The sequence below is a fragment of the Aulonocara stuartgranti genome, assembly GCF_965226115.1.
Source record: "Aulonocara stuartgranti genome assembly, chromosome: 1".
NCBI classification, from domain to species: domain Eukaryota; kingdom Metazoa; phylum Chordata; class Actinopteri; order Cichliformes; family Cichlidae; genus Aulonocara; species Aulonocara stuartgranti.
The window spans coordinates 14,640,662-14,665,134 of NC_138939.1; the positions used below are offsets into that span (position 1 = coordinate 14,640,662).

At 39.7% G+C, this 24,473-nt stretch overlaps 1 protein-coding gene across 4 annotated transcripts in view; it reads left to right on the forward strand.

Moving 5' to 3' along the window:
• Positions 1-23,198, forward strand: part of LOC309717316 (frizzled-3-like) — a 30,347-nt gene extending 7,149 nt beyond the window's left edge. For 2 of the 4 annotated variants that reach the window (XM_082551781.1, XM_082551782.1), the window contains 9 exons: positions 14,697-14,893; positions 15,204-15,506; positions 15,599-15,761; positions 16,137-16,436; positions 16,685-16,936; positions 20,607-20,755; positions 21,137-21,251; positions 21,785-21,948; positions 22,042-23,198. In XM_082551781.1, coding sequence (XP_082407907.1) covers positions 14,697-14,893; positions 15,204-15,506; positions 15,599-15,761; positions 16,137-16,436; positions 16,685-16,936; positions 20,607-20,755; positions 21,137-21,251; positions 21,785-21,948; positions 22,042-22,264 — 1,866 coding nt within the window. In that variant the 3' untranslated portion in view covers positions 22,265-23,198. The remainder of the gene's footprint in view (positions 1-14,696; positions 14,894-15,203; positions 15,507-15,598; positions 15,762-16,136; positions 16,437-16,684; positions 16,937-20,606; positions 20,756-21,136; positions 21,252-21,784; positions 21,949-22,041) is intronic. The other 2 variants (XM_082551780.1, XM_082551779.1) reach the window with 1 other exon arrangement.
• The last annotated feature ends 1,275 nt before the right edge of the window (positions 23,199-24,473 follow it).

The window sequence follows — 24,473 nt, forward strand, 5'->3', positions numbered from 1 at the left end:
GCTAAAGAAAACTGAGCTGGCCATGAAACAGATCTTTTGTTATATATATAAATAAATAACTATGCCTCATAATACAACTGCTGTGCCTGAGGCCATCAGAGCTCAGATGTCTCTCTGATGCTTGATCAGAGAGTTACCCTTCAAGTTATTAGTTTTGCATTTAATTTTGATGGAATTTAGGTCAGAGGTCATTCACGTCTATCAGCAGTTTTCAATATCAAAATGATTCTTTTTTTTTTTTACTAAATGTAAAGTTAAAACAAGAAATGTCAAAACACTCAGTCCGGCATTTTTGTTATTTTATAACATGGTCAGTAATTGCACGGTGAGAAGAAGGAGCAGAGTGCGTGCAGCTGACTGTGCTTCATGTTGCCACACTCACAAATTGCCAGACCAGAGTGTGACTGTACCTGGCTTCGGGATTTTTTGGGTGACATAGAACATTATTCTGAGTGGTAAAAATAAATGTGGAGTGATTGCTCTAGTTGCCACTGAAATTCAGTGTAATCACAGAGATGTTACTAAGAATTAGCGTTTCTGAGGTCTGAATATTGAATTACTAGCTGTTGGAAAACATCCATGTTAACTCACTGGGGGAACTTGTCATTGCTGATGCTGCATGAATCAACACACCGCCTGACACAGAGGTCATCAAATGGCCGTGGCTGTGGTGAATGGCTATGGATAATTAATGGATAATGTAGACCTTCTGCACACTGAACACTTAATCTAACATCAGTTTCAGCTCCAGTGCCACAACAATAGAAAATCTTTATCGCCTCTTACCTACTATACCTATTTAACTTTTAATTCTGTCCTATTATTGTAGGGTCTTTACCTTTTCAAAATAAAGCACCTTGAGGCGACTACTATTGTAATTTGTTGCTATGTCAATAAAATTGATATTGATTGCTATTTGATTTATTATAACTGACCCCTGTCTGCCCTGTTTTATTCTGTGGTATTGTATTTGTTTTATTGTTTTGTTGTTTTCTTATCCTCCTACTTACATCATCTAATTTTCTTTTTTGTTCCTGTTGTATAGAATCACTTTTAAGTTGGTAAAGCTCATGCAATATCATTCGATATATTTAATTTTAAGAGAGATTTAAAGAAAGCCTTGTTTTACTCTACAGTATAGCATAGTGCATCTAAACCAAAATTATATTGGTCGTTTAGTAGGCTTACACCACAAAATCATGCATTTTGGAGAAATCACTTTTAGGCAGAGAACTTGTTTTTATTTACTTCAGTTTTATTACTCTTCTTAGTATGCAACTGACCAGAAGTCACTTTTCTTTGCTACAGCAAATGACATTTATGAACTAGTGCTGACATCTTAAACGTATTTCCGATAAAAGCTGGTGGAGCATTTTTGGGTTTTTCTTTTTTCACTCCTCAGGGTTATGCAGCATTCAGACTGAGAAGAGAGAGAGGCTGAATAGTTTTCCTAAACTCGTTGCTAAGCACTGAATTCCTTTTAATCCACTGCTGAATCCAGCTTATTTAGACAGGTATTTAAAAAATGTCCAACAATGTTAAGAACTACTATTTGACTGGAGTTTGGGTTGTTAATATATTCTGTGTAATCTGTAAAACATATATTCAAGCATGAGGTCAGTTGTAAGCTCAAAGGCAACAATAGTGTGAATATGATGAAGTGACAAGCAGGTCTTTGCATACTTAATTATTACGAAAAGATGCTTAAGAGCTTTTCCTATACCACAACAACACCTTTGTTTTATAACCTAGTTCAGGAGGGCAGCCAGTTTGAAATGATCTAATGCTTATATACATGCATCCATGTGGGGTTAAATTCCCATTTTACACCTTTATCATGATACCCTAAACTCAGATGTGGTGAGCAAACATTTGGGCGCATGTGTGCTGCAGAGGTAGTTTAATCCGTTGAGGTCACCAAAAGAACTGGAGGTAGAAGAAAGGGATAAAGGGTTAAAGAAGAAAATATGTGGGGCAGTAGAGCAGAAAGAGAATGTCAGAAACTAAATGGAGGGAAATTCTGACAGAGTGACAGGTTGTGTAAAGACTTTAGACTCTACTGTCTCCGCTGTTTGTGTTTCTCTCACCATGGGGTCCTGTCGTTCAAAATAAGACTGCTCTGTTTAAGAACGACCACACTGGGGCTACCAGGTCCCTGCAACAGAAAGTGTGTGTGTGCATGCCAAATCTAGTGAGTTGGAGGCTTGTTGTGCTTAAGTGCGAGCTGTTTTTTTGTTTTGTTTTTTAAACTTTGTGCATATGTGAATACGAAAGAGGGAATTAGTTGTTATAGAAGTGCGTTTGTGAGCATGTGATGGGTTGGTTGAGTTTGTGCTATGCCGTGTGTGTTAGTGTGTGCATGTTCAGAGCATTTGAAGAGGCTTATTACCCTATTCACTCCCCAAGAGAGAGACAGGTCCTCATTCAGTTTAAAAGTTCCTGTTTGTTTCAATTGAACACTTGATTATGTTGCTTGTTCTGACAGTCTATTGAAGCCACCAGCCTAAATGAAGCAATCATTTATTTATGTGCAGAACAAAGGCACTGCCTGGCCCTGTTTTTTGGCACAATGTTCCCATCTACATAGCTTCCACTATGCTTATTCACCCTCACAATGCCTCACAATGCTTTGTAAAGAAAGATTTAAGGAGAGATTGGAGAGATTTTCCCGTTTCTCAAACGCTGCTCTGTACCCTGCTGTAAATATAGTAAAACAGATTTTTGCAATGAAAATAAGAACCATAATTGTTTGAATTCCCTAACCTAATAACATTGTCTGTGTGTTACACCAATAATGCTGTTTTAAAATGAAGCTGAAAAAGTTTTAAAGTATCAGGCAAGAAAGAAAAAAAAAAGAAAACCGTATTGCCTAACAATTATCATTCTCTTTTTAAAGGACTTCTATCACCTTTACCATAAGGTTTTACATTTTTATAATGATTTTGTCCTTTTAATAAAAATAAAAAAGGCAATAGTGTAATCTGTAATAAGCTAAAACATATAAAATCATTTTTCCCCTTAAATCCATCTTTCTCCCCCTTTCTTTCCATGTTTATGACAACCATCTGTTGTTTCTTCCAGACCTTCCAGATGATTATGTAATATCAGCTTTGGGGTACTTGCATGGTTTGTTAATCCATCACCTCCACTGCATGTATGCCTCAGTGCACATCATCCTATTTCTGTGTGTGGGTTCTGTACTGAGGTCTATCAGTTCAGTTGACATGTTTCCCTTGGAAACACATTAATATAGGTTATCCATGTCTTATGGACTTAATCTGAATGCATGACCCAGCTACAGAACTGTGTGTGGAAATGTGTGTGTGCAACTAGCGAGAGATATTTAACCCAGCTTCACACTAACATACACACATACACAAACACACCAGCATTGATCCCTTTCTCACGCAAAGCCACTCAACACGAGGCAGCTCTAGTGTTTTCAGCTCACTGCAGGTCAGCATTAAAAGCTCTAGCGCTACTAATTGTGCACTTATGTGAGCCACATTCAGCTCTCAATCCTCCAAAAATAGCTCTCTTATACATAAAATATATACAGGATTATTGAATAGTTTTGTAACTATAAAGAACAACTGAACTGCTTTTCAGACATTCTACCATGTTTTGTCATAAAAAGTACGCTTGTGTGTATTGCTGCCTATAGAACTACCAACCTACAAAAAATTGTAGCCTTTTTTTATGCGCACTTTTTAAAAACTGAATGGTATAAAATAATTTTTAAAAAAGCATGTTCTAAGATCACATACTAATGCTAACAAGCAATAACTTGCACTTCGCTTCTGTTTGCTGTATTTTCAACCTCAAAATTCCACTCAATCTGATACCAAGTTAATCCCTCTTCCGCTCCTTCTTCTCATTTTTCCAGGATCTTTTAGAGGTCAGCGTCTTTTACATTGCTGTATCACTTGTAATCAATATACCTGTGCTGTGATCATTATTGTTTTTTCTGCTTCTATGTGGTGTTCTCATGTACATTTTTTTTTAATTAATTAAAAAAATGCACTGAAAACAATAGTAAACAGAACAAATGAAGGCAGTGAACAAAGAAACAATGGTTTTTCCTCTGGCGTGGTAGTTTAAAATAAACACAGGGCGTTCATGAAACAGGATATTAACAGAGGTTTTTATGTAGTTATGTGATTTAATTGCACTCTGAGGAATGCTCATACAGATGCCTCATAATGAAAATAATTTATTACACTAAACATGAACTTCAAAATGTCCATCCATCCATTCATTCACTTCCGCTTTTCAGGGTCGCGGGGGGTGCTGGAGCCTATCCCAGCTGTCATAGGGCGAGAGGCAGGGTACACCCTGGACAGGTCGCCAGTCTGTCGCAGGGCTAACACACAGGGACAGACAACCATTCACACCCACATTCACACTCACATTCACACCTAGTGGCAATTTGGATTATCCAATTAACCTATCCCCACAAGTTGCATGTCTTTGGACTGTGGGAGGAAGCCGGAGTACCCGGAGAGAACCCACGGAAACACGGGGAGAACATGCAAACTCCACACAGAAAGATCCCGGCCTGATGGTGGAATTGAACTCAGGACCTTCTTGCTGTGCGGCAACAGTGCTAACCACCGTGCCACCGTGCTGCCTTCAAAATGTATTGTTTTAAATATATACACGTATATAAATATATTATTCAAATGTATATGTTCTGCAAAATATCAAAGATTATCCAGATGCTAGAAATTTATTTTTTTCTCATACTCAAAACATAGATGCAAGTTGTAGCAGATGGATGCACAGGCGGCTTAGATGGTGTTAGGACATGTGTGGGTGATCTTCTTCAGCTCCATTGTCACACTCTTGGCTCCCCACCTACATCTCTATCATTTCATTTGACCCTCTCTCCTACGCTTCTCAGTTTCTTTTGTTCTCACTTTCACACTTTCTCTGTGTCGCTCCTCGTGCGAGCGTTGCTATACTTTCTGGATGGTTCGCCGATCGAAAGAGTCCTGCCACAATGTGAGTGTGGGTGAACGTGTGTTTGCATTATCTGCAATGAGACATGGTCTTGTGAGAGTCTCTACATCACCTGTTGCCATGGTAGTTAAATAGGCAGAGAAGGAAAGGGAGGAATGGAGGGAGCCAGGCAGGCAGAGGAAGGGAGCAGAGGGAAATTAGATGAGTGCATGCTCTAAAATAAACTGAGGGGAAGGACTGCAAATAACAGGGAAAAGGGAGGAAATTGGAGATTCATACTTGTAGCTAAGTCATTTGGTTGAACAATACAAATTGCCCTGGAGTGCTATTTGTCTTTGAAGATTGGACGAGTCATCGGAAGTCTTAAAAATCTGTGATGTTTACAGTCAGAGCAGTGTAATCACTGAGAAACATGGTGTAGCTGCGTCTCTCCACCCACACTAATGAAACAGCAGTTGCCGGTAATATAATGCATAAGGCAAAGACAACCCATAATTTTCTCTTTCTCCAGTCAGCCATGTCTGCCTTTGCTAGACATCACTGAAGAAAGATGTAATTTCAAGTAATTTTAGACTGTCATAGATAATTTAATGGATCTCTTCTTAGCATAGGTAATACCAGTAACCCTTTCCAACAGCTGATTATATGAAAGATGTGTCTACTCCTTTTTCTTCTTCTCAGTTTGTCTTGCAAGAAATTTGTTCACCATGTTCAGAAAGAGACAGTGTTGTGTTTTGTCTCATCTAATTTGTTGTAAGTGAGATGGGAATTTGCTATAAGTTTACAGTAGGAAAAGCTGTGGATAAAGAAATTGAGCAAAACATGACTGTTTCTGTTAATATAAATATACAGAAACAGCCATATATATATTTTATATATATATATGGCTATAATATAAATATGAATATAACATTTAAAGATTGTTGAGGTTTTAAGTGGATAGAAAATGCTTAAATCCATGTTCATTGATTGCGCCGACATATCTTGTGCAAGGCATAAATAATTTAGCACCTTTTCCTGCACATTACAATAAAATGTTAGCAGGTTGATTGAAAAGAAATCAAGGAATGTGCACCACTGGATTATTCACACAGAGGAGATATTGGATGTTTATAGTTTGGTTAAATTGTTTTTGTTGAACATAAAATGAAGGGGGGTGGGGGAGTCGATGAATGCTGATGTTGGAAGAGTAAAAAAGGAAAAGGAGAGGTAGAGGTGGACAAGTGCGTGTCAGCATAATTGCAGGGAGTAAATGGGAGGCAAGAAAAATAAGAGATGAATACGGGAGAAAGAAGATGGGAGGAGAGGAGGAGGGGAAGTGAACGTGAAGGGGAATGCCATTTGCGGCTTTGTCTGGTCCTCCCGAGCGAACGACGGATAGACATGGATAAACGAACAACTGAATGAAAAGAGGAGAGGGTGTGAGAGAACGCTGCCCCTTCTTTAACTGTCTTTTCAGAGATTAGGGAGGAGAGCATCACAGTGTGTGCAGTTCATCTATTCATGGCCAACGCCTGCGTCTCTCACAAGCATGTGAAAGAAGAGAGGGAGCAGGGACTTAGCCGCAGAGAGACTGTGTGTGTGGATTTCTTTATGAACGCATTAATCACGCGTACATTTTTATCAGATAGCTATGGGATTAATTCTGTCTGGTAAAAGTGGAGAAAAACTAGGCGTCAGTAAGAAAACAGGAGGTGAGCTGATACAAGGAGAGGGAGTATGTAGTCTACGTGACTGTGAACTGCAATAATGCACTTCTCTTGCACAATAGAGCAAGAGAGACAGTGTGATTGGCTTTAATGTATGGGAGCATTAAAGGAGAATGCTGTTAACAGTCTTGAGTATGTGGAGGGATCAAGTGGCAGGAAGAGAGGCTGACGCAAACAGGAGCTTTTTAGTTCCCGCAGTAAGCAGGAGAGAAATACACGATTTAGTTCTCATAGCTTAGTGGAGTGGGGATGTTGCAGGGATGTTATGTTTAAGATGGCTAATGGAAGTAGAGCCGATGTGGTCTGACAGCAATTTGTGCTGCAGGGCCTGCCTGGCTCATTTGAGAGTGAGTTGTGTGTGAGACAGAGATTGGAAGAGAGGAAGGAAAAGAAATCCAGAGCGTGTGATGGTGATGTGTCCAGATGGGCTTTGCTAAGGTTTAGTAGGCAAAAGCTTGATTTGTCTTCTCTAAATTCCCTCTCGTGCATCAGAGGTGAAAGAAGTCATATCTTCTAGCAGTGCATCAAAAGATCAGCATTTTAGTACTGTTAATTTACAGGCAGATTGAGGTGGCTTTATAGAGAAAGTGCGTATAAAAATGACACATTAGTAAAACATATAATCTACAAGTTTCTTAGAGAATTTATTACTAAATGTAAAAATGCATTAATATTAGATATTTCTGGGTTTAACAGCCGTGTAACCAATTTTTTGCCATCACGATTAATATCTAAAAGCTTGTTATTGAGCATTATGTATCCCAATATAACTATTCTGTGGTGAGGGCGGGGGGAAAAACAAAACTCTTTGTGTAAGCTAAGAACTAAATTAATTATTGTGCATTTGTTAGTCACGCATGTCAGAAGGTTAAATTAGACCCTATATAAAAGTATAGGGTATTTGGGGGGAGGGGTTAGAAAAAAGCATTACTTGCCAGTTCAGAAGCCATTTCATTGGAGGCTTTTGCTCACCAGCCTGTCACCTTGATTTGACCACAACACAAAGCTGGTGACAGTTTCAGGAAGTGTGCGTGTGTTCGTCTGGGCTTCTCACACTCTAAACACTCTTTCCAATCCATTTGACTCCCTAATCCACCGAGAAACCGCCGCTCTTTTTCCCATTCCACTTTTTTTTTCTTTTCCCTCTACCCCTCCCTCAACAGTTGACGAAGTGTCTGAGTTTCTGCAAAGTTGGCTAACTGGATTTTCTACAAAATCCACATACGCACACACACATAGACTGGCTAAACTGACTACTCAAAGATATTAGAGATTCAAAAACCAAATGTTCATATTTGGATATGAATCCTGTTTCCTGTTAACTGTTCTTGGCTGCTTTGGAGGGGGAGAGGAAAAGTAAGGAAAAAAAGGGAGTTGGGCAACGAAAACAAATTTAATTAGTTGAATGGCCAGTTGGGAATATTGGACGGCAAGGGTGTTAACTCGTTTGTAATGAGTTGTGGTAAGGCCAGCTTTATTGACATTGTGGTAGAACAATGTTAAGATATTTGAAAAATGTAAGGGCACAAAGCAGCTCACCATCTGATTGTGTATCATTCACAAAAGACATGTTAGTGTGTCATAAGGAAAATAAATGAGAAAAACGGAAATATGTAATGGCTCTAAATTTTTGACCATGGACCATGAGCTTCATATTTCAGTAGCCTAAGGCAGAAGTTTATATAATGTATATATAACACATTGTCACCATTTTATTGAGCTTTCTTGCCGTGCATTCACCAGGTAAGCCCCTTTTCCTTCCCAAGGGACATGATTGGTTGGTGAGCGTGAGGAAGGAAGTGCTTTGATCAGCTATAAAGATTCCAGTTTCCCTTCAATCCTATATTTTTTCCTACTTTTTGATTTTGCACTTTTGTCTTTTTTTTTCTTTCACTTACATCTTTAAATTAGTTTTTGCTGTCGATCTGCTGTTTACCAAAAGTATTGCCTGCATTAGGTGAAGGTTTATCACATGCCTCTTTCTTTCTCTCAGTTTTTCCTTTTTCTTTCTTTCTTTTTTCTTTCCGAAGCTTTTTTAGTCTCCTTTCATTTCTTTCCCTCTCCCTCCCCCGGCTTTCTTTTGAGAGAGGGAGTAAAGAGAAAGAAACTTAATCCCTCTATTGAAAAAGAGGTGGACCAGTCAGGGGCCTTTTTTCTTATTTTGCTCAAAAACCCACTCTGGTTCTCATTCTTTTCTTTGTGAATACTCAAAGTTGCCTGTCCCGAGCACTTGCTCACACACATGTGATTTTTTTTTTTTTTTTTCAATTGATTTTCCCCACCATTGTCTGTTTTTGATGGATGGCTAAATTCTGCATGTTGTTCTTACTGTTAAGACTGTAATGTACAGTTTAAATTAAAAATATTGTTATATTTGATTTTAGGGACTTTAAACTATACCAGTGGGGGTGCCACAAATTCAGAAAGCATAAGTTTCCCATGCACAGCCATTGGTTCAGCGGCACTCATGCTGCACTAAGGGCTATGATGAAAGCCAAATTTGTGAATGTTAAAATGTTTCTCACAAATACAGATACTCTGTGACTGAGGTCAAACCAGCATTCATACCATTTTAAAGCTGTGTGGGGGAGATGTCAAATTGAAGTATTGCATGATGGATGGGGTTCTGGAATTATGTTTGGTGACCATTTGATAACTGTAGACTTTTTTTAAGCTATACGCTTTGTTCAACTATGTTCTTTACTGGACACAGTAATTTTTTTATAACCTACATTAGCCTTGATTATTCATTACAATATTTTAAATTCATCTAGTGACTGCTGTGTCAGGTTTTTTTTAAAAACCTTTAGGGACTGAGCATAAAATGTTTTTGCACATCTCCAGTTATAATTCACAAGTGTTCAAGTGTGATCTGATCTTCATGTAATTCACAAATATAGAAGACACAGTCTGAAATTGTTTTATTACTTTAGTTAATCAAAGTTAATTGAAAATCAAGTACATAAACATTAATTTCCTGTTTTTGGTTTGGTTTTTTTTTTGTTTGTTTGTTTGTTTTTTCCCTCACATTGAGGGCTGGAAAGAAAGTCAATACTTAAATGTATCTGCTCTTTTCATAAAAAGGGTGTCTTGATCACAACGTTTAAAGAAGCAGCATTGTGAGGTTACATAACAATTAAAAAAAAAAAAAGAAAATATCAGGAAATATTTTTAAATACCTGGATGTTAATAAACCCTAGCAAAGGACAAACTGCAAATAGCAAACTGCAGGAGCGTTGCTTCCAAATGAGGTTACCCTAAGGTGACAGAAAAACACCTGCATTGACATCTACAGAAACCTTTGTTCCTGTTGTCTATAAGAAAAGACACTGAATAATGGGATTGATTTTAATGGAAAGACAGCATAAAGGAAATGACTGCTATCCCACAAAGCAAACCAAAGAAGTAGAACTGAAATGCGCAGTGCTGTGCTTGGAGGAAAAAATCCAATGCACATTATGAACAACACCTCCTGCTGACAGTGAAGCATTATGAAAGGAGTGTCAAGGTCAGAGTCTAAAGGAACAGCAATTTAAAATTGTATCCAGACGTTTTACAGGGGAGAGTCAGGGCACCAGTGTATGATGTGTATGACAGTGTATGAAGCTTAGGAGAGATTGTGTGATGCAAAAAAAACAATTATTCAAAGTACACAACTAAATCGACACAAAGATAATTAATATTATCTTTTCTACCCAGGCTAAAGCAATGACCTAAAACCAATTACGATGCTGCTGGATGACCTAAATAGTGCAGCTTAATTGAGACATGATGAACTAAAACAGTTTTGTGGGGGAGGAATGATTCAAAATTCCTCTTGCTTGTTGTCTGTGAAGCAGCTACAGGGAACATTTTGTTTTTGTATCTTGTACTGTGTGTGTCTTTGTCCCTGTGTGAGTGGCTGTTAAATGAGTTTGTCACATTATGTTTTCTGTAATTGTGGCTCAGTTATCTAAGGTCGGACTGCATTTTAGAATCCATTCGGAAATGGTGGTAATGCCAGAGTTTTCACAAATTTGTTTTCCAGTAGGTGTGCTACTAAGGATTGACATATAGCTGCCATTTAAGGATATAAAAACAAAATGAAAGGAAACATATAAAATATATATATAGAAAAAATAGATTAAAAAAGGACACCACAAACTCTTTAGATTTTTAAATGACGTCAGCATTTTTCCAGCAGCTGCAGACAGCAGTCTGTTGCACAGAGTGCTTGCTCACTCGTGGATGATATGTTTGTATGCATTAAATTGCATATTTCCCAGCAAATTTACTTGGGCAGAAACATGGCAGTAGTTTAAATAATCTGCTTTTCTAAAGTATTGGACTGCAACTGTTAGTTTATTTGTGATATCTCAATAACTTAGCTAACTGGGATATGTAATGGATAAGACTATATGCTGGTATACTGCAGATTTCAATGGAGGTGCATTGTACATTTACTTTGTTTTTCGTGTTTTGTTTTTTTTTAAAGGTAGGTACCTGTTTTCTTAATAGTGTGACTTTATTCTTGCTTCATCATCCTTCCACTATAGACTAAAATAAATAAAACAATGCAGGAAGCAGATTCACTGCAATGGTTGTATCCTCTTTTCCCCACCCTACTCATTCTTCCACATCTTTCCATGTCTTAATAGGCTGTCCTCTCCCCCAAGGCAGATTTGTGGGCTATTCTACTTTCCTTTCCCTGTTCCTCCATCACAACTGACACACAAAATGCCAAGCAATTCACTCAAGTTGCCCACCATGGAAGGCTGATTGCCATCCCCCTTCTCTCTTGCTGGGTGGCACAGTTAGACCACTTAATATCAATATTCTCTTTGTGGTAGGAGATGTGGGGGCAATTGCCCTGACTGCCAAAATAGTTGTGCACACACACACGCTGACTTTTTCAGGCACGCAAGCCTAGCATAAGCACACACACTGGAAACGCAATAAGTGGGACATAGGCTAAATACAAGAACACTGACACATACACACAAGTGCACATGTAAACCTACACGCACGGGCAGAATGGGGACATGTAGAAAAGGAGTTGCACACACATTTGCTGTAGAGTTAGTATGAGGAGAAGAAAGCCTCCAGTCGCCCATGCAGTCAGACACACACTCATGCAGAAAGCAGATACTCGTTGTCTAAGTGTGGCCTTAGGCTCGCTGAGTGAGGTGGGAGTTGAAACTGAGGACCAGAACACTTTCAGATTTTATTTGGGTTTTTTTTTTTTTAATGGCTTGGAAAGAATTATACTGCACTTTACTGAAAGAGTGCACCAGTACAGAAACGGAGAACGCAAATGGTGAAGTGATACATTCAAGTAAATTTAAAAATTCATTTGAGGAATTTACAACGTACTTGGAGTCACATCACAGAACACTTATCATAAACATTCAAATTAGCAGTGATATTTGTGGCAGTGAGCCACAGTACCATATGAGCCGAATCAAATCCTGAACTGTTTTTTGCAGTCGCTACATCTCCAACTGCAGAAGTGAGGGAGAGGTTTTAAGCTGCTGACAGTTACAGCTTGTCTTGTTTGTCTGTCTTCTATATTAAGCATGAATAGATGTTTTGCTACATTAATAAGGATACCTGTTAACACTGTCATTATTATCAGTTAACATCGGAGATAGCATTAGATGGCGTTAAAGAATTTTAGAAGAGTGTCAGTCCATTATATCACTATCTCAAATAACATCTTATTTCTGAGTAAAATCCTTGCAGTGAACATGACTCATGTCAGACACTTGAAACTCTCCAGTTTCAGCTGGCACCACCTGAACATATGTACTGTGGGGGGGGGGGTTTTTGGGGGGGGGGGGGGGGTTGTTTGTTTTTAAACGCAGTACAAAAAAGAAATTGAACGCTCTCACACAGTCATTAAACTTCATATCCTCCTTTTAAGGCCTAGAAATTTTTGCAGGCAAAGTTACCACTTGCAAGTTGCAAATACAAGTGTGTGTGTGTGTGTGTGTGTGTGTGTGTGTGTGTGTGTGTCTTTTTACGACATCTCAATGTAGACGATGCAAGTGTGTGTCATAATTATTTTTGTAAATTGTATATTAATCCGTTTGATTGCTGTAAACACAAAACTGCTGAAGTGATACTCATGCGCTGTCTAATATCACACAGCTGAGGCATGGTACCCCTCCCAGGCAGGTGAAATTGGTGCAATCTCCCTCTGGCTGAATGTTCATGCACTTTGACTCCAACAGTTTCAAGAGATGCCTGCTGATCCTGTGATCATGTTTTTGGCTTTCTTGGAGATTTTTCTTTTTACACAAAGAATTACTGTATCTTAAATTGTCTGCCAGGTTCTAATTATTTGCACCTAACCCTTTTATTCCAGTGTGGCGAACTTAAAAGTGTGATAAATACTTTTTTTTCATTTTAGAATAAGAACATCTCCTAATAGTTCTGCCTTCAGTCTGATGTGTAGTTTGGTAGATGCAATTTGTATACAAATCTGTCTATAATTTATTGATTAATCCTGGTAACATCATACAATGTCCTTAGCAGAGGAAATAAACAGCACAACTAAAATCCAGTTCCTATATTTCCACTGGCTGGACATATTTGATTGGTTAGATATTTAGCCGAGCCTTCACTCTGGACTTCCCCATCATGTCTTGAGGTTTGCACACTATTCAAACAGAAGTGTGTGCTCCTGTATGGCTCCTGAATCATCTTAGAAAACACTGAAGAGGCAAGATTATGTGAGAATTTCTTAAATATTATTACAGCCAAATAAAAGGATCATTTTTCTAGATCAGTTTTCATACCATTGGGCACAATGCATGCTGCTCATTAAATAGATTTTTTTAAAAAAGAAAAGGAAAAAGAAGCATTGGTTGCAAAATTCATGAAGTTGAGTGGTGGCGTGTGCACACACTCACATTTGTCTTTGTGCAATACGCAAAACTGTGTCACACGTCTCATGCACCACTGCATCCATTTACTGGTGGAACATCTCCAGTGTGCAGATCTAGAACACGGCAATTGAGAACGATCAAAACATACTCGTAAGGCCTGACCTCACACAGAAATGAGCATAAAGCACACACTCGCATTTACTGGTGCATGGATATTTTCACAAATGCTCCCTATATGAGGATGCACTGTAGTTGTTATGATAAGCAATCAATGTAAATTTACTGTTTTGTGTCACACAAACACATTTTTTCCTTTACGCATATGCACAATGCAGTGTTATGTGCTGTCAAGCAAGTGTCAAGCACAATGTTATTAAAACTTGAGTGCATCTGTGAAATAGTATTAAGTGCACAAGTTATAATGTGATTGTTTTAATATGCAAGTAATAAGTAAGTAAGTATGAGTTAAATTTTCCTTGTAATTTGTTTTGAGATCTTCTAACAGCACCATGAAGGTCAAAAGTCATCCTTAAACCGTTAAGTCTGTCCCTACAGGGAACAGGGTATATAATCTCCCATGTGTGAAAAGCCCTGCTGTTTGTTTGCTCATTTTACTGACAAATGGCTGTAGCTCCAGCCTTCAGTAGTCTGCCTTTGCTGTCACCAACTTCAAAGAGATCTGTGGTAATATGATTGCAGCTGTACATATTTCATAAGCCTCTAACTGCTGATGAAATACTGAGTAGTAGTGTAAGTTGCATCTGAAAGATTATTTGCTATCCTTCTCGCTTTCCCTCCATGCCCTTTGATATCTATTTCTGGCTAAATATGAGCCTTCTCGTGTGTGCTGCCGATAGCATTTAACGTCCTGAGCCTGTGTGTAAATGTATATTTATAAGACACTGCATGTGTGTTAGGATCATCCACATACACGTCATGTTTAATAACAAGCTTTTCATGCTGATTAACACTGACTTTAGTGTTGAATACCAGCAGCACGAAATGTCAGTGTTTAGAGGTATTGCTCTGAGAGTAGGATATCACTTATCATTTACTTTGCACAGTCAGTGTTTTTATGTCATAGAGCTTTGCATAGATAAAAATATTGGTGTCAACATTTTATTTATGCATTTTTTGTTCTTTTTCTCCTCCAAAGCCTTTTCATCCAATGGTAAACCTGGTGTGCAGTGCTGATCTGAGGATGTTCCTGTGTGCACTATACGCTCCAGTCTGCACTGTGTACGGCCACGTTTCCATGCCATGCCGATCCCTTTGCCAGCGGGCCAAGGATGAGTGCCACAAACTCATGGAAATTTTTGGCATAGCCTGGCCAGATGATATGGAGTGCAGCAGGTATGAATCTGCTATATTAAAAAAAAAAAAAAAAAAATTAATTTAGCTTTATTGTCATTTTAGACTTGCTGAGATGAGGTACATCTGACTGAAACTTATGCTTGATCTATAGTCCTGCATTAAGTCTACAGCATATAGGCTACAGGGTACAGGTTTAGAGCAATGTCATAACCTAGATAACTCTATGTAGTGATTTCTTACCTTGATGTAGATTATAATATTTTTCCTGAAACTGCTGTGTTGATGTAGCCGTAAGGTCATTGTGGAGGCTGTTGTCTTTATATAATTTCTTTTACTTTTTGGGGGGCAGGTTCCCAGATTGTGACGAGCCCTATCCTCGTCTAGAGGACCTGCTAACAGGCTCTGAACCCACTGACCAATCATCAATGACCGTCCAAAGAGATTATGGTTTCTGGTGCCCCAGAGAGCTCAAGGTCGACCCAGACCTGGGTTACACTTTTATGGGCAGGAAGGACTGTTCTGCCCCATGCCCCTCAATGTTCTTCAACCAGCAGGAGCTCACCTTCATCCGATACTTCATTGGAGTTGTTTCCATTGTTTGTCTGTCTGCAACACTCTTCACCTTCCTGACATTCCTGATTGATGTTACAAGGTTTGAAAAGCTGAATGTAACTTCTTTGAAAGTATTAGTATCGTTGCAGTGGAGAAAGACACAAAGTCATTTTCTTTTATCTTCCTCGATAGGTTTCGGTACCCTGAGCGACCAATCATCTTCTATGCTGTGTGTTACGTCATGGTGTCGCTGGTGTTTTTCCTGGGTTTCCTGCTGGAAGGCAGGGTCGCGTGCAACCCTGTCAGCCCTTCCCAGTTCAGAGCATCCACCATAACACAGGGCTCACACAACAAGGTTTTTGCTCATTTTTATGGAATCTGAGGGAGAAAACTGCCTGATTTAAAATTGTCAGCACATTAGTGATGATTTACTGGGCTAAAAACTTCTAAACTAGATTTTAAATTATTTATTTTGTGGTTGAATGATGAGGTTGACGGATGTTTATTTAGCAATTAATAAAAATAACTATGCTACACTTTAAAAATGCTGTCTTATTAACTTCATTACTTTATCTTTATTACACAGTGCAATTATCTATTTACTGACTTAGAGCGCACACGTGTCATGAATTTACTTTTTACTACTCTATAGTTGCAGATTTACAGTTTTGATGACCTTTCCCAAATGATTAATTGATCAGAGGTTTTTCCTCCTGTGTTTCTCTCTCAGGCATGCACCCTGTTCTTCATGGTTTTGTATTTCTTCACTATGGCCGGCAGTGTGTGGTGGGTCATACTGACAATCACTTGGTTCTTGGCTGCTGTGCCTAAATGGGGCAGCGAGGCCATTGAGAAGAAAGCCCTCCTCTTCCATGCGATTGCCTGGGGCCTCCCAGGGGCCCTGACCGTCACCCTGTTGGCCCTGAATAAAATCGAGGGAGATGGGATCAGTGGAGTGTGTTTCATAGGGCTGTATGACATAGACGCCCTGAGGTGGTTTGTTCTGGCACCGCTCTGTGTCAATGTGGCGGTGAGTACAGTTCAGGAGATAAATGAGTGAGTGGGTGGATGAAAGAAGTGGTGAGTAGGATGGATGTGGTGTGAACCGATTAATGACTGCATGAAATAATACAAGTGTGGACATTGGGAGAGATGGATTGGTTAGTAATGATGGGTGGGTCATTAAATGTCTTTTAGACCTGTCTGTCAGTCACCCAACCTTTAAAAGAGTTTTTTAAAGGTTCACTGAGCCTTAACTTCTTGTCTGTCTTCTGTCAGGTTGGCGTCTCCCTGCTTTTAGTGGGCATTGTCGCTCTGAACAGGGTGCGCATGGAAATTCCTCTGGAGAAGGAGAACCAGACCAAACTAGTCAAGTTCATGATCCGGATGGGAGTGTTCTCTGTGCTGTATCTGGCTCCCTTGTTCACTGTGATTGGCTGCTACATATACGAGCACACATACCGGAAGATCTGGGAGAAAACATGGATGGAGAACAACTGCAGGCGTTATCACATCCCATGCCCATACAAGGTAAAAGGATGAAAATAAGAAAGTGCACGATGTGATGGTGTTAACCTCACTAGACAAACTATGTTTCATTTCTTACTAGATGATGTAATAATATAGTGAAACTTTAGAGAAGACACTATCTGTGCTTGTTAAGACGGTGCATGTGTAAATCATTTTTACAGCTGCCAGCTGTTGTGCTGCAACTTTATACTTGGATAGCCTGTCTTAAGAAAAAAAAGTGTCAGAGTAGCTAATCAAATCTGGTAGTCTACAGTCTGAAAGCACATGCTGCCTGTTTTCTCAGCTGCAAACAAATATCAGAGCTCTGTCACTCACAGTTTGTCTGTGCTGTCATACTGCAAAAGTTGAATGGTGAAAATCCGCAGGTGCTCTGTTTTGAGGAATCTGTGTTTTTCTTTCCTTATTGGGGAGGGAGCTTGTCTGTGTCTCAGGAAAGAAAAGTGTAAGACTACTAAACATATCATAAATAATGAGTGAACAAGATACTTCTCCAGTGGAAGGAGTTAACATCAATATAGCTTCCATTCATGCACTCCTCAAATGGTCAGGATTCCCAAGTTGTGAAGTCATCGCACCAACTTAATTGTGTTCGTGTGCTTTTTTTAAGTCAGACTGAGGGGACAACATGGACCGGGAAAAGGCAAAGTACTGCAAAACAAACAATAAAGTGTTCATAGCTGATTTTGATATATAGTTACTTAACCTGTCTGACAAAGATTATCTCTAGAATTATCATTTTTTTAACTAGTTGGTGTATTTGAAGAGCACCTATGCATTGTCTCACAACCTGGCTCACAGGTAGTAACTAGTAAAGGATCATTTTTTTATGGAACATAATTAAAAAGAACATGTTTGTCAGCTAGTCAGTAGTGGGTGTGTGGCAGAGTCTGTAGAAGGCAAATAACCCAAGAATACGTGCTGTAGCTAAGTGGATCTACCAGTAGTTCAGGAAGCTAGTATTCAAATCAGGGCAGTGAGCAAAAGAGACCTGAAAGGATGGAGCTTTTATAACCAAGCTCACTGGGCCCAGGTTTAGCTCATACAGCCAGTTACTTCGATCAGCACCTGTAGAACAAATCACAGCACAAACCACAAAACACAGACACATTCACCACCCAGGGGCCATCGCAGTTACTGTTAGAAAATAACTAATATGCAATAAAGGAATGAATCAAACTTTTCTTACAACTATTTTCAGCAAGTTATTTACTTTTATCTGCCGGATTTTAAGAAAATGCAACTCACTTAGCCAAAAAAAAAAAGGAAAATCATGTCTGTTTTCTCGGTCTGAAACTCAGTTTTTCCGATTATCTGACCTCACATGAATACACAATTACTCAAGAATGGAGCTCAACGGGTTTTTTTGTTTTTTACCTTTTTTACAAGTTAAGTCTTGCCATGTTCTGTAGGCCAGAAATGTATGAAAACACGAGGGAAAAACAAAGTCTCATTTAAAAAAAAAAAAAAAAAGTCCAATCATATAATTTTTCTGGTTAGCCAACATTTTAGCTAGTTTATGTTAGCCACTCGGTTCTGAGAAATAAAAACAAAAATGTACAATTACTAGTTTAACGTGAAGATGATTTTTAATTGGTATCTGGAATTTAACCAGGTTTTATTCAGATGAGCTCTTACCTTTGTTGTAGCCGGTGACGTCAGAATTGATTACAGTAGTGGGAAGACATTTAGGAACTACAACAAGAACTCCCATGCTTACTTTATGAAAGAAAGCATTGTGGTGAAGTGGTTAGCACTTTCTCTGCACATGTCCTGATTGGCTGGTGCCTTTCACTGTACAGTTGGCATGTTCTCCCTGCATGGGCTTCTTCCCACATTCCAAAGAGACACACGTCACATTAACTGGTGATCCTAAACTGGCCGTAGGTGTGGATGTGAGACCCTGTGGTCACCTGTCTCTCTGTGTTAGCGACCTGTCCAAAATGTACCCTGCCTCTTCTCCGATGACTGCTGGGATAGGCTCCAGCCCCCCGCGTCCCTAAGTTAAGCCGTTAGATGGATGGATAGATGGATTATTTCATGATCAAAGGCCCAATCTCAATTCTCCCCTTCCATTTTTCACTGCAGCTTAGGGCAAGGTGGTCCTCCACGCTTTGTTTGGGGGGCTAGATGACCACTATCCTTCAATTTCCCAAAGAAATGGGATACCTAAGGGCCAAGGGTGGGAGCTGGGATTTGGCCAAAGATGCTGAGTGCTTGGTTGAGAGTGGGTAAGAGCTGGCACTTAGTTGTGTGTGCGGCTGAGTGAGTACGTATTTGTGAGGGAGGGGAGCAGAGTGTGGCATGCATCATTAGCTCAGCTAATATAGCTCTCAAGACCAATTCCACAAAAAAAAAACCCAACCTCTCCCATCTTTGTTTTGCTCCGTTTCCTTTTCTCTTTGTATTTCAGTTAATTTTCTCATGCATCTTTCAGCCCCTCTGCTCCCTGGGCTGCTTAGTCACGGTCTGCTGCCAGTCCTCCATAAGGGCTTTATCCTGTTTATGAAGATGGGTGGGAATGCAGTGATTCATATAGTCCAGTGCTAAATTATTAACCAGATAATTGTGCACAGTGCAGACGCTAACATACTCCATCCCTACCTGTGTGTCAGTCAGTTGGATGTGTGCACACACACACATACACCTTTACTTCATAAGGCTTTGTCATTGTTTCCATCACATGTCAAATTGTGTGAGTGTGTCTGTGTGTTTGTGAAGATCATGAAGATCCCCTTTACGTCCTATTACAGCTCTGGAATTTCAATATTGCTGTGTGTTATGTGATCTTTGCCCGGGGGTTTTCTGTGTGTTCTGGGAGAGGGCGCAGTTGCTTGTTCTTGGATAATTGAAGATTCTTTTGTGGTGTCAAAGTTCATTTGAGTTTCTTTCTTTGTGTGTGTTCACGGGTGATAATTTACTGAAGACCCAGGGCTTCTCGTTTTATCTGATGATCTAAATAAGACACATTTCATCTCAGCATGGGTGACAGAGACTTAAGCTAATTAATAAATGGAAATTCTTCTGGGCCCGGGTTTCAAAAACAATAAATCTCTTATCTCACTAAAAGGCTCAGCTGCTCATGGATTTTACCCTCACTGTAGTGAGGGTCAATTGCTTTAATAGCATCTTTAGGAAGATTTTTATCTTAATTTAAAAAGAAAATTTAAAGAATTTGATATCTTAAAGACCACCTAAAGTACAATATAATGGTTTTCCACAAAAACTTTTTAACACAGTACTCAGTGTGTTTGATGGTTTCCCATAGTGAAATTTTATCGGACAGATGAAACCATGATTTGGGATTGAACGACACAGCGTTCTGTTTGTTGTATTTCTTAAAAATCTGGGATTTATATTCAATAAAAAGGGGACCAAGAACCAAATCTCTGCCCTCTGCTGGGAGATCCATCAAACAGCTCGGTTTGTCTAGATTATGTTTGAGGATTTTAGTTTGTTAAATGTTGGTGGATCCAAAGCTTTTAGCATATCTTTCATGTTTAGTTGTCGAGGAAATATTCTACTGCACAATTAGTCTGCCTACATTATAATCGAAGCCTTTGTTCTCTTCCTCTCTCTCCTCTGCTTCACTTTACTCTGTGTTTTTAAAAACTCCATGCTGTGCTGATTAGATGATTGCATCATTAACGTGTGCATTTTATTTTATTTTCAGGTTGAGGAGACCAGCAGACCGGCCATGGTTTTGTTCCTAATTAAATATCTGATGATGCTCGTGGTGGGGATCCCCTCTGTTTTCTGGGTGGGCAGCAAGAAGACCTGTTTTGAGTGGGCCAGTTTCCTACATGGACGCAGGCGCAAAGAGTAAGAAGAGACTGTGTGTCTTTTAATGTTCGAGAGAACTAAATTGAGTTTATCACAACTAATTATGCACTTAGAAGTATCTTGTACTTTGTTTCACATGCAATTTTCCTTCCCTCTCAGTTGTTCAGGGGTTTAGTATCTCTACTGTATTTCCTTTTGTGGTGACACGTTGCTATACAACAGCACATTAATCATTAATCTTCCCTATCCTGTCCTTATCAACTGTTTTCTTGTCTCTTTCCCGTATTTCTTCTTGAATCCTAAATGTCTTCCTACTCCTTCCCCCCCAATCTGTCTCTTGGTTCCAATTTTATCTGCGACTTGTCCCCTGTCTGTAAAAACATCCCACCTCTGACCTCCTTCACCTTTTTCTTTCTGCAGCAGTGGGGTGAATGAGTCTCGCCAGGTGCTGCAAGAGCAGCCGGACTTTGCTCAGTCTCTGCTGCGTGAGCCCAACACCCCCATCGTTAGGAAGTCCAGAGGGACATCCACTCAGGTAGGACTGCAAAGACAACAGCAAAAAAAAAAGCAGGATGGAATTATTTATAAGTGCCGTGGGAGTAAAGTCCAAACATGAATGTCCACAGGTTACGGCTCTGAGCTCTTTTGAAACTGATGAAAGGAAGAGAAGACTGAAATGAAAGATCGTATCTTGTATGCCTGTTTTTTTTTGTCAGCATCTAGAAGCTTTGATAAAGGTTTAATCAGACTGGTGTTTTCATGTACATATTTCTTCATTGATAATATTTAGCCGCATCATCAATGAAGCTTTTCAACCCCTGTGAACCTGGCTAGGTGTCTATCATAATAATAAAAGTAATAACCTGAGGCATAATCTTGTCATTAGATTTGAGTCAAGATCCAAAAGATATGAATGTCTTATGCTGGAGTAATGTACACAGAGCCTTGAGCAAGATGTAGCCTTTTGGATTTGAATATTTACACGTTGTGCAAAGGTGTCGGGTGTTAAATTAAATCTTTAATCTCAGCGGTTTCAGCGCTACATGTGTTTGATCTCTCCTCCTGTAGGGCACTTCCACACACGCCTCCTCCACCCACTTAGCTGTTCTAGACGACCTTGATGAACCAGTTAGAACTCACCACGGGCACCCCTCCTCCACCAGGAGTAAGGCCAGCAGCGTCCACAGCAAGGCCAGCTACCACAGCAGCCTGCGGCGCACTCGAGATGACAGGTAGACCAGGAAATCCACGATGCTCTCGCTTCCTCTCAGACGATGTGAATCAGTCGAAGCTCAGCTTTTCTTTCATTGCTTCTCCCCCATTAGGAGCGATACCGTGGTTTACCGAGGTACAGAGGACCGCAGTTTCCATGGCAGCAATCCACGTCTCGACCATCCGCTCTCCACTCACAGCAGCCTCCATCAGATAGACAGCCACTCGAGGCACAGCAGCCAGCGAGACGTGTCTGTGGCCCCACCTACCCTCATCACACATGGAACGACGGCGAGTGACGGCCGAGCGGCTGAGAACGAAGGCACCAACGCCTGAGACACTGGATCAGTGAAAGGATGGAGACGTGAAGCAGATACACAGCAGTCTGTTTGTTTTCTTTTTTGAGGATGGGGAATGTGTCTCTGAGTGCTGTGTTGGTAATCTGTGGTTGTTTGTGAGCAGTAACCATGACTCCTCTAAATTTTGATGGAGTTTGGCTGTAAGGTGGACCAGTTTGCTCACTGAATTATTTTGAGTTTACACCTGGTCTGCTTGATTCAACAGGCTGAGCCAACAGGAATAAATCCCCGTCCTCTTTTGGTGACACTCGAGACATTATTCAGGGAAAGCTAGCAATGGAAACAAACTGACAAAGGTGTCTCTGTCTGGTTGATAGTGGCATCATCCATATATTGGTGATCATCTTTCAGGACCTATATGAATATAATGTTAAATACCCGAACACTGCCGACTCCACTGCTCTGGATTGCAGCTCTTAATGAGTGATGTTTGTCTTTGCGTGGCTTCAGAAAATGGAAAAAAAAAAAATGGGCCTAATGTGAAATTATGGACCTCTCTGTGGTTTGAGTAATTTTACACTGTGAAGTTTGTCTTCTGCTGCTGGAAGCTTCATTGTGTGTGTGTGTGTGTGTGTGTGTGTGTGTGTGTGTGTGTGTGTGTGTGTGTGTGTGTGTGTGTGTGTGTGTGAGAAAGTGGGAAATGGAGACATGACTAGTGATGTGTTTTTAAATTTTAATTCTCCCCTGGAGCTTGAAGGAGGGAGCTGAAAGACGAAACGTTTTCCACCCATGAATGTAAAAGGGTTGTTTCAGAGAGTGATAAAATATGGCCATGGCTGTAATGGATGATCTGTGCTCTTATTTACATGCACAGATATTTATTTCAAGTCAGCCAAAAAAGTATTTTAGTACTGACATATACAATATAAAAGATGGACATAGCTACCATGTAATCACCCTCTAGTTTGTGAAGTCCCACCTTGAAGCTTCGATGAGCCATCTTGCTGTTGAAACTGGATGTGATGGAAGAAAGCCGGTTTGACTGTGAAACTACACTCATTGGCTAACATCCTGTCAATCACAAGTTATCATTATTATTATTATATCACAAGTTATTTTTATTCAGCGTTATCTCAAATAAGTGGCTGAAACAATAAACCCAGCAGGAAAGTGTTTCCAGAGGTCAGCTCAGAAAGCCCCAAGTTTTTTTTTGGCCACCACAGCTATCGCCCCCTGGTGACCGTAAAACAGATTGCAGGTTTAAGGCATTCACAACTGGAAGCCACGTCCATCTTTTATACTGTCTTCTGAACTGTCTGCACTGAGACTTGAACCTGGCAAAGAAGCGATAAGGCAACTTTTTAAACAAGCGAGATAATAATTTACAAAACAAATGCATGCTCAGTGTTTTATAAGAATAAACGAAATAGCAGGTAAAAATCTAAAATATGCCTCCTGTGGCTTTACAATCCGATTAACATACAACCCCGTGTTTTTTACCCTCTGAAAAAGAAAGCTGATTGACGTTAGGTAAGAACAAAATCTGTGCATTCAAACCCCATGACTGCACAGATAGGACTGTAATTTTAAATGGAAACAGATAGCATGGGTTTCCTTTAGGAAGGAAGTGGATTTTTTTTTTAAATGCAATAATCACCAATGTACTATATAAACACCAAAACTGCTCCTGTACATGCTCTGTGATCATCTGTAGTCCTGTTCCTCAGGCTCAAACTTGCCCAAAGAGGTGCAGACAACTGACAGTCCAACATTAGAAAAAGAAATGTTCAGTCATTGTGCTTCTTGTTCTCTGACATTTATTTTCTACTCTGAGCAAAAAGAAATGAATATTGTTTCATGTTCATGCAGCTCCGTTTGGTCCCTAATCCTAGAAACCTGATTAACCTACCTCACCTGGACCCTCAGCTTTCTCTGTAACTGTACATTCATGTTACTGGGTGCTGTTTTTGGAAAGGAAGATACTGATCCTAAACCTAACATGATCAGTTCTGATAAAAAATAACATGTGGTGCTTATTTGTGAAGAATCTAATCTCTCCTCACAGTAGAATATCTGTAACTGTCTGTCTATCCCACAGTCTACCTCTTCAGTTGAAGCCAGGCTTATCCTCTGCCTTTCGCCGTTGCCTCGCTCCTCTCATCTCTGTCTTGTTTTAAATTTCTCATGAGCAGCTATGTGCTGTCAGCTTGTCTGCCTGCATATTTCTTGTACATAGATTTTTTTTT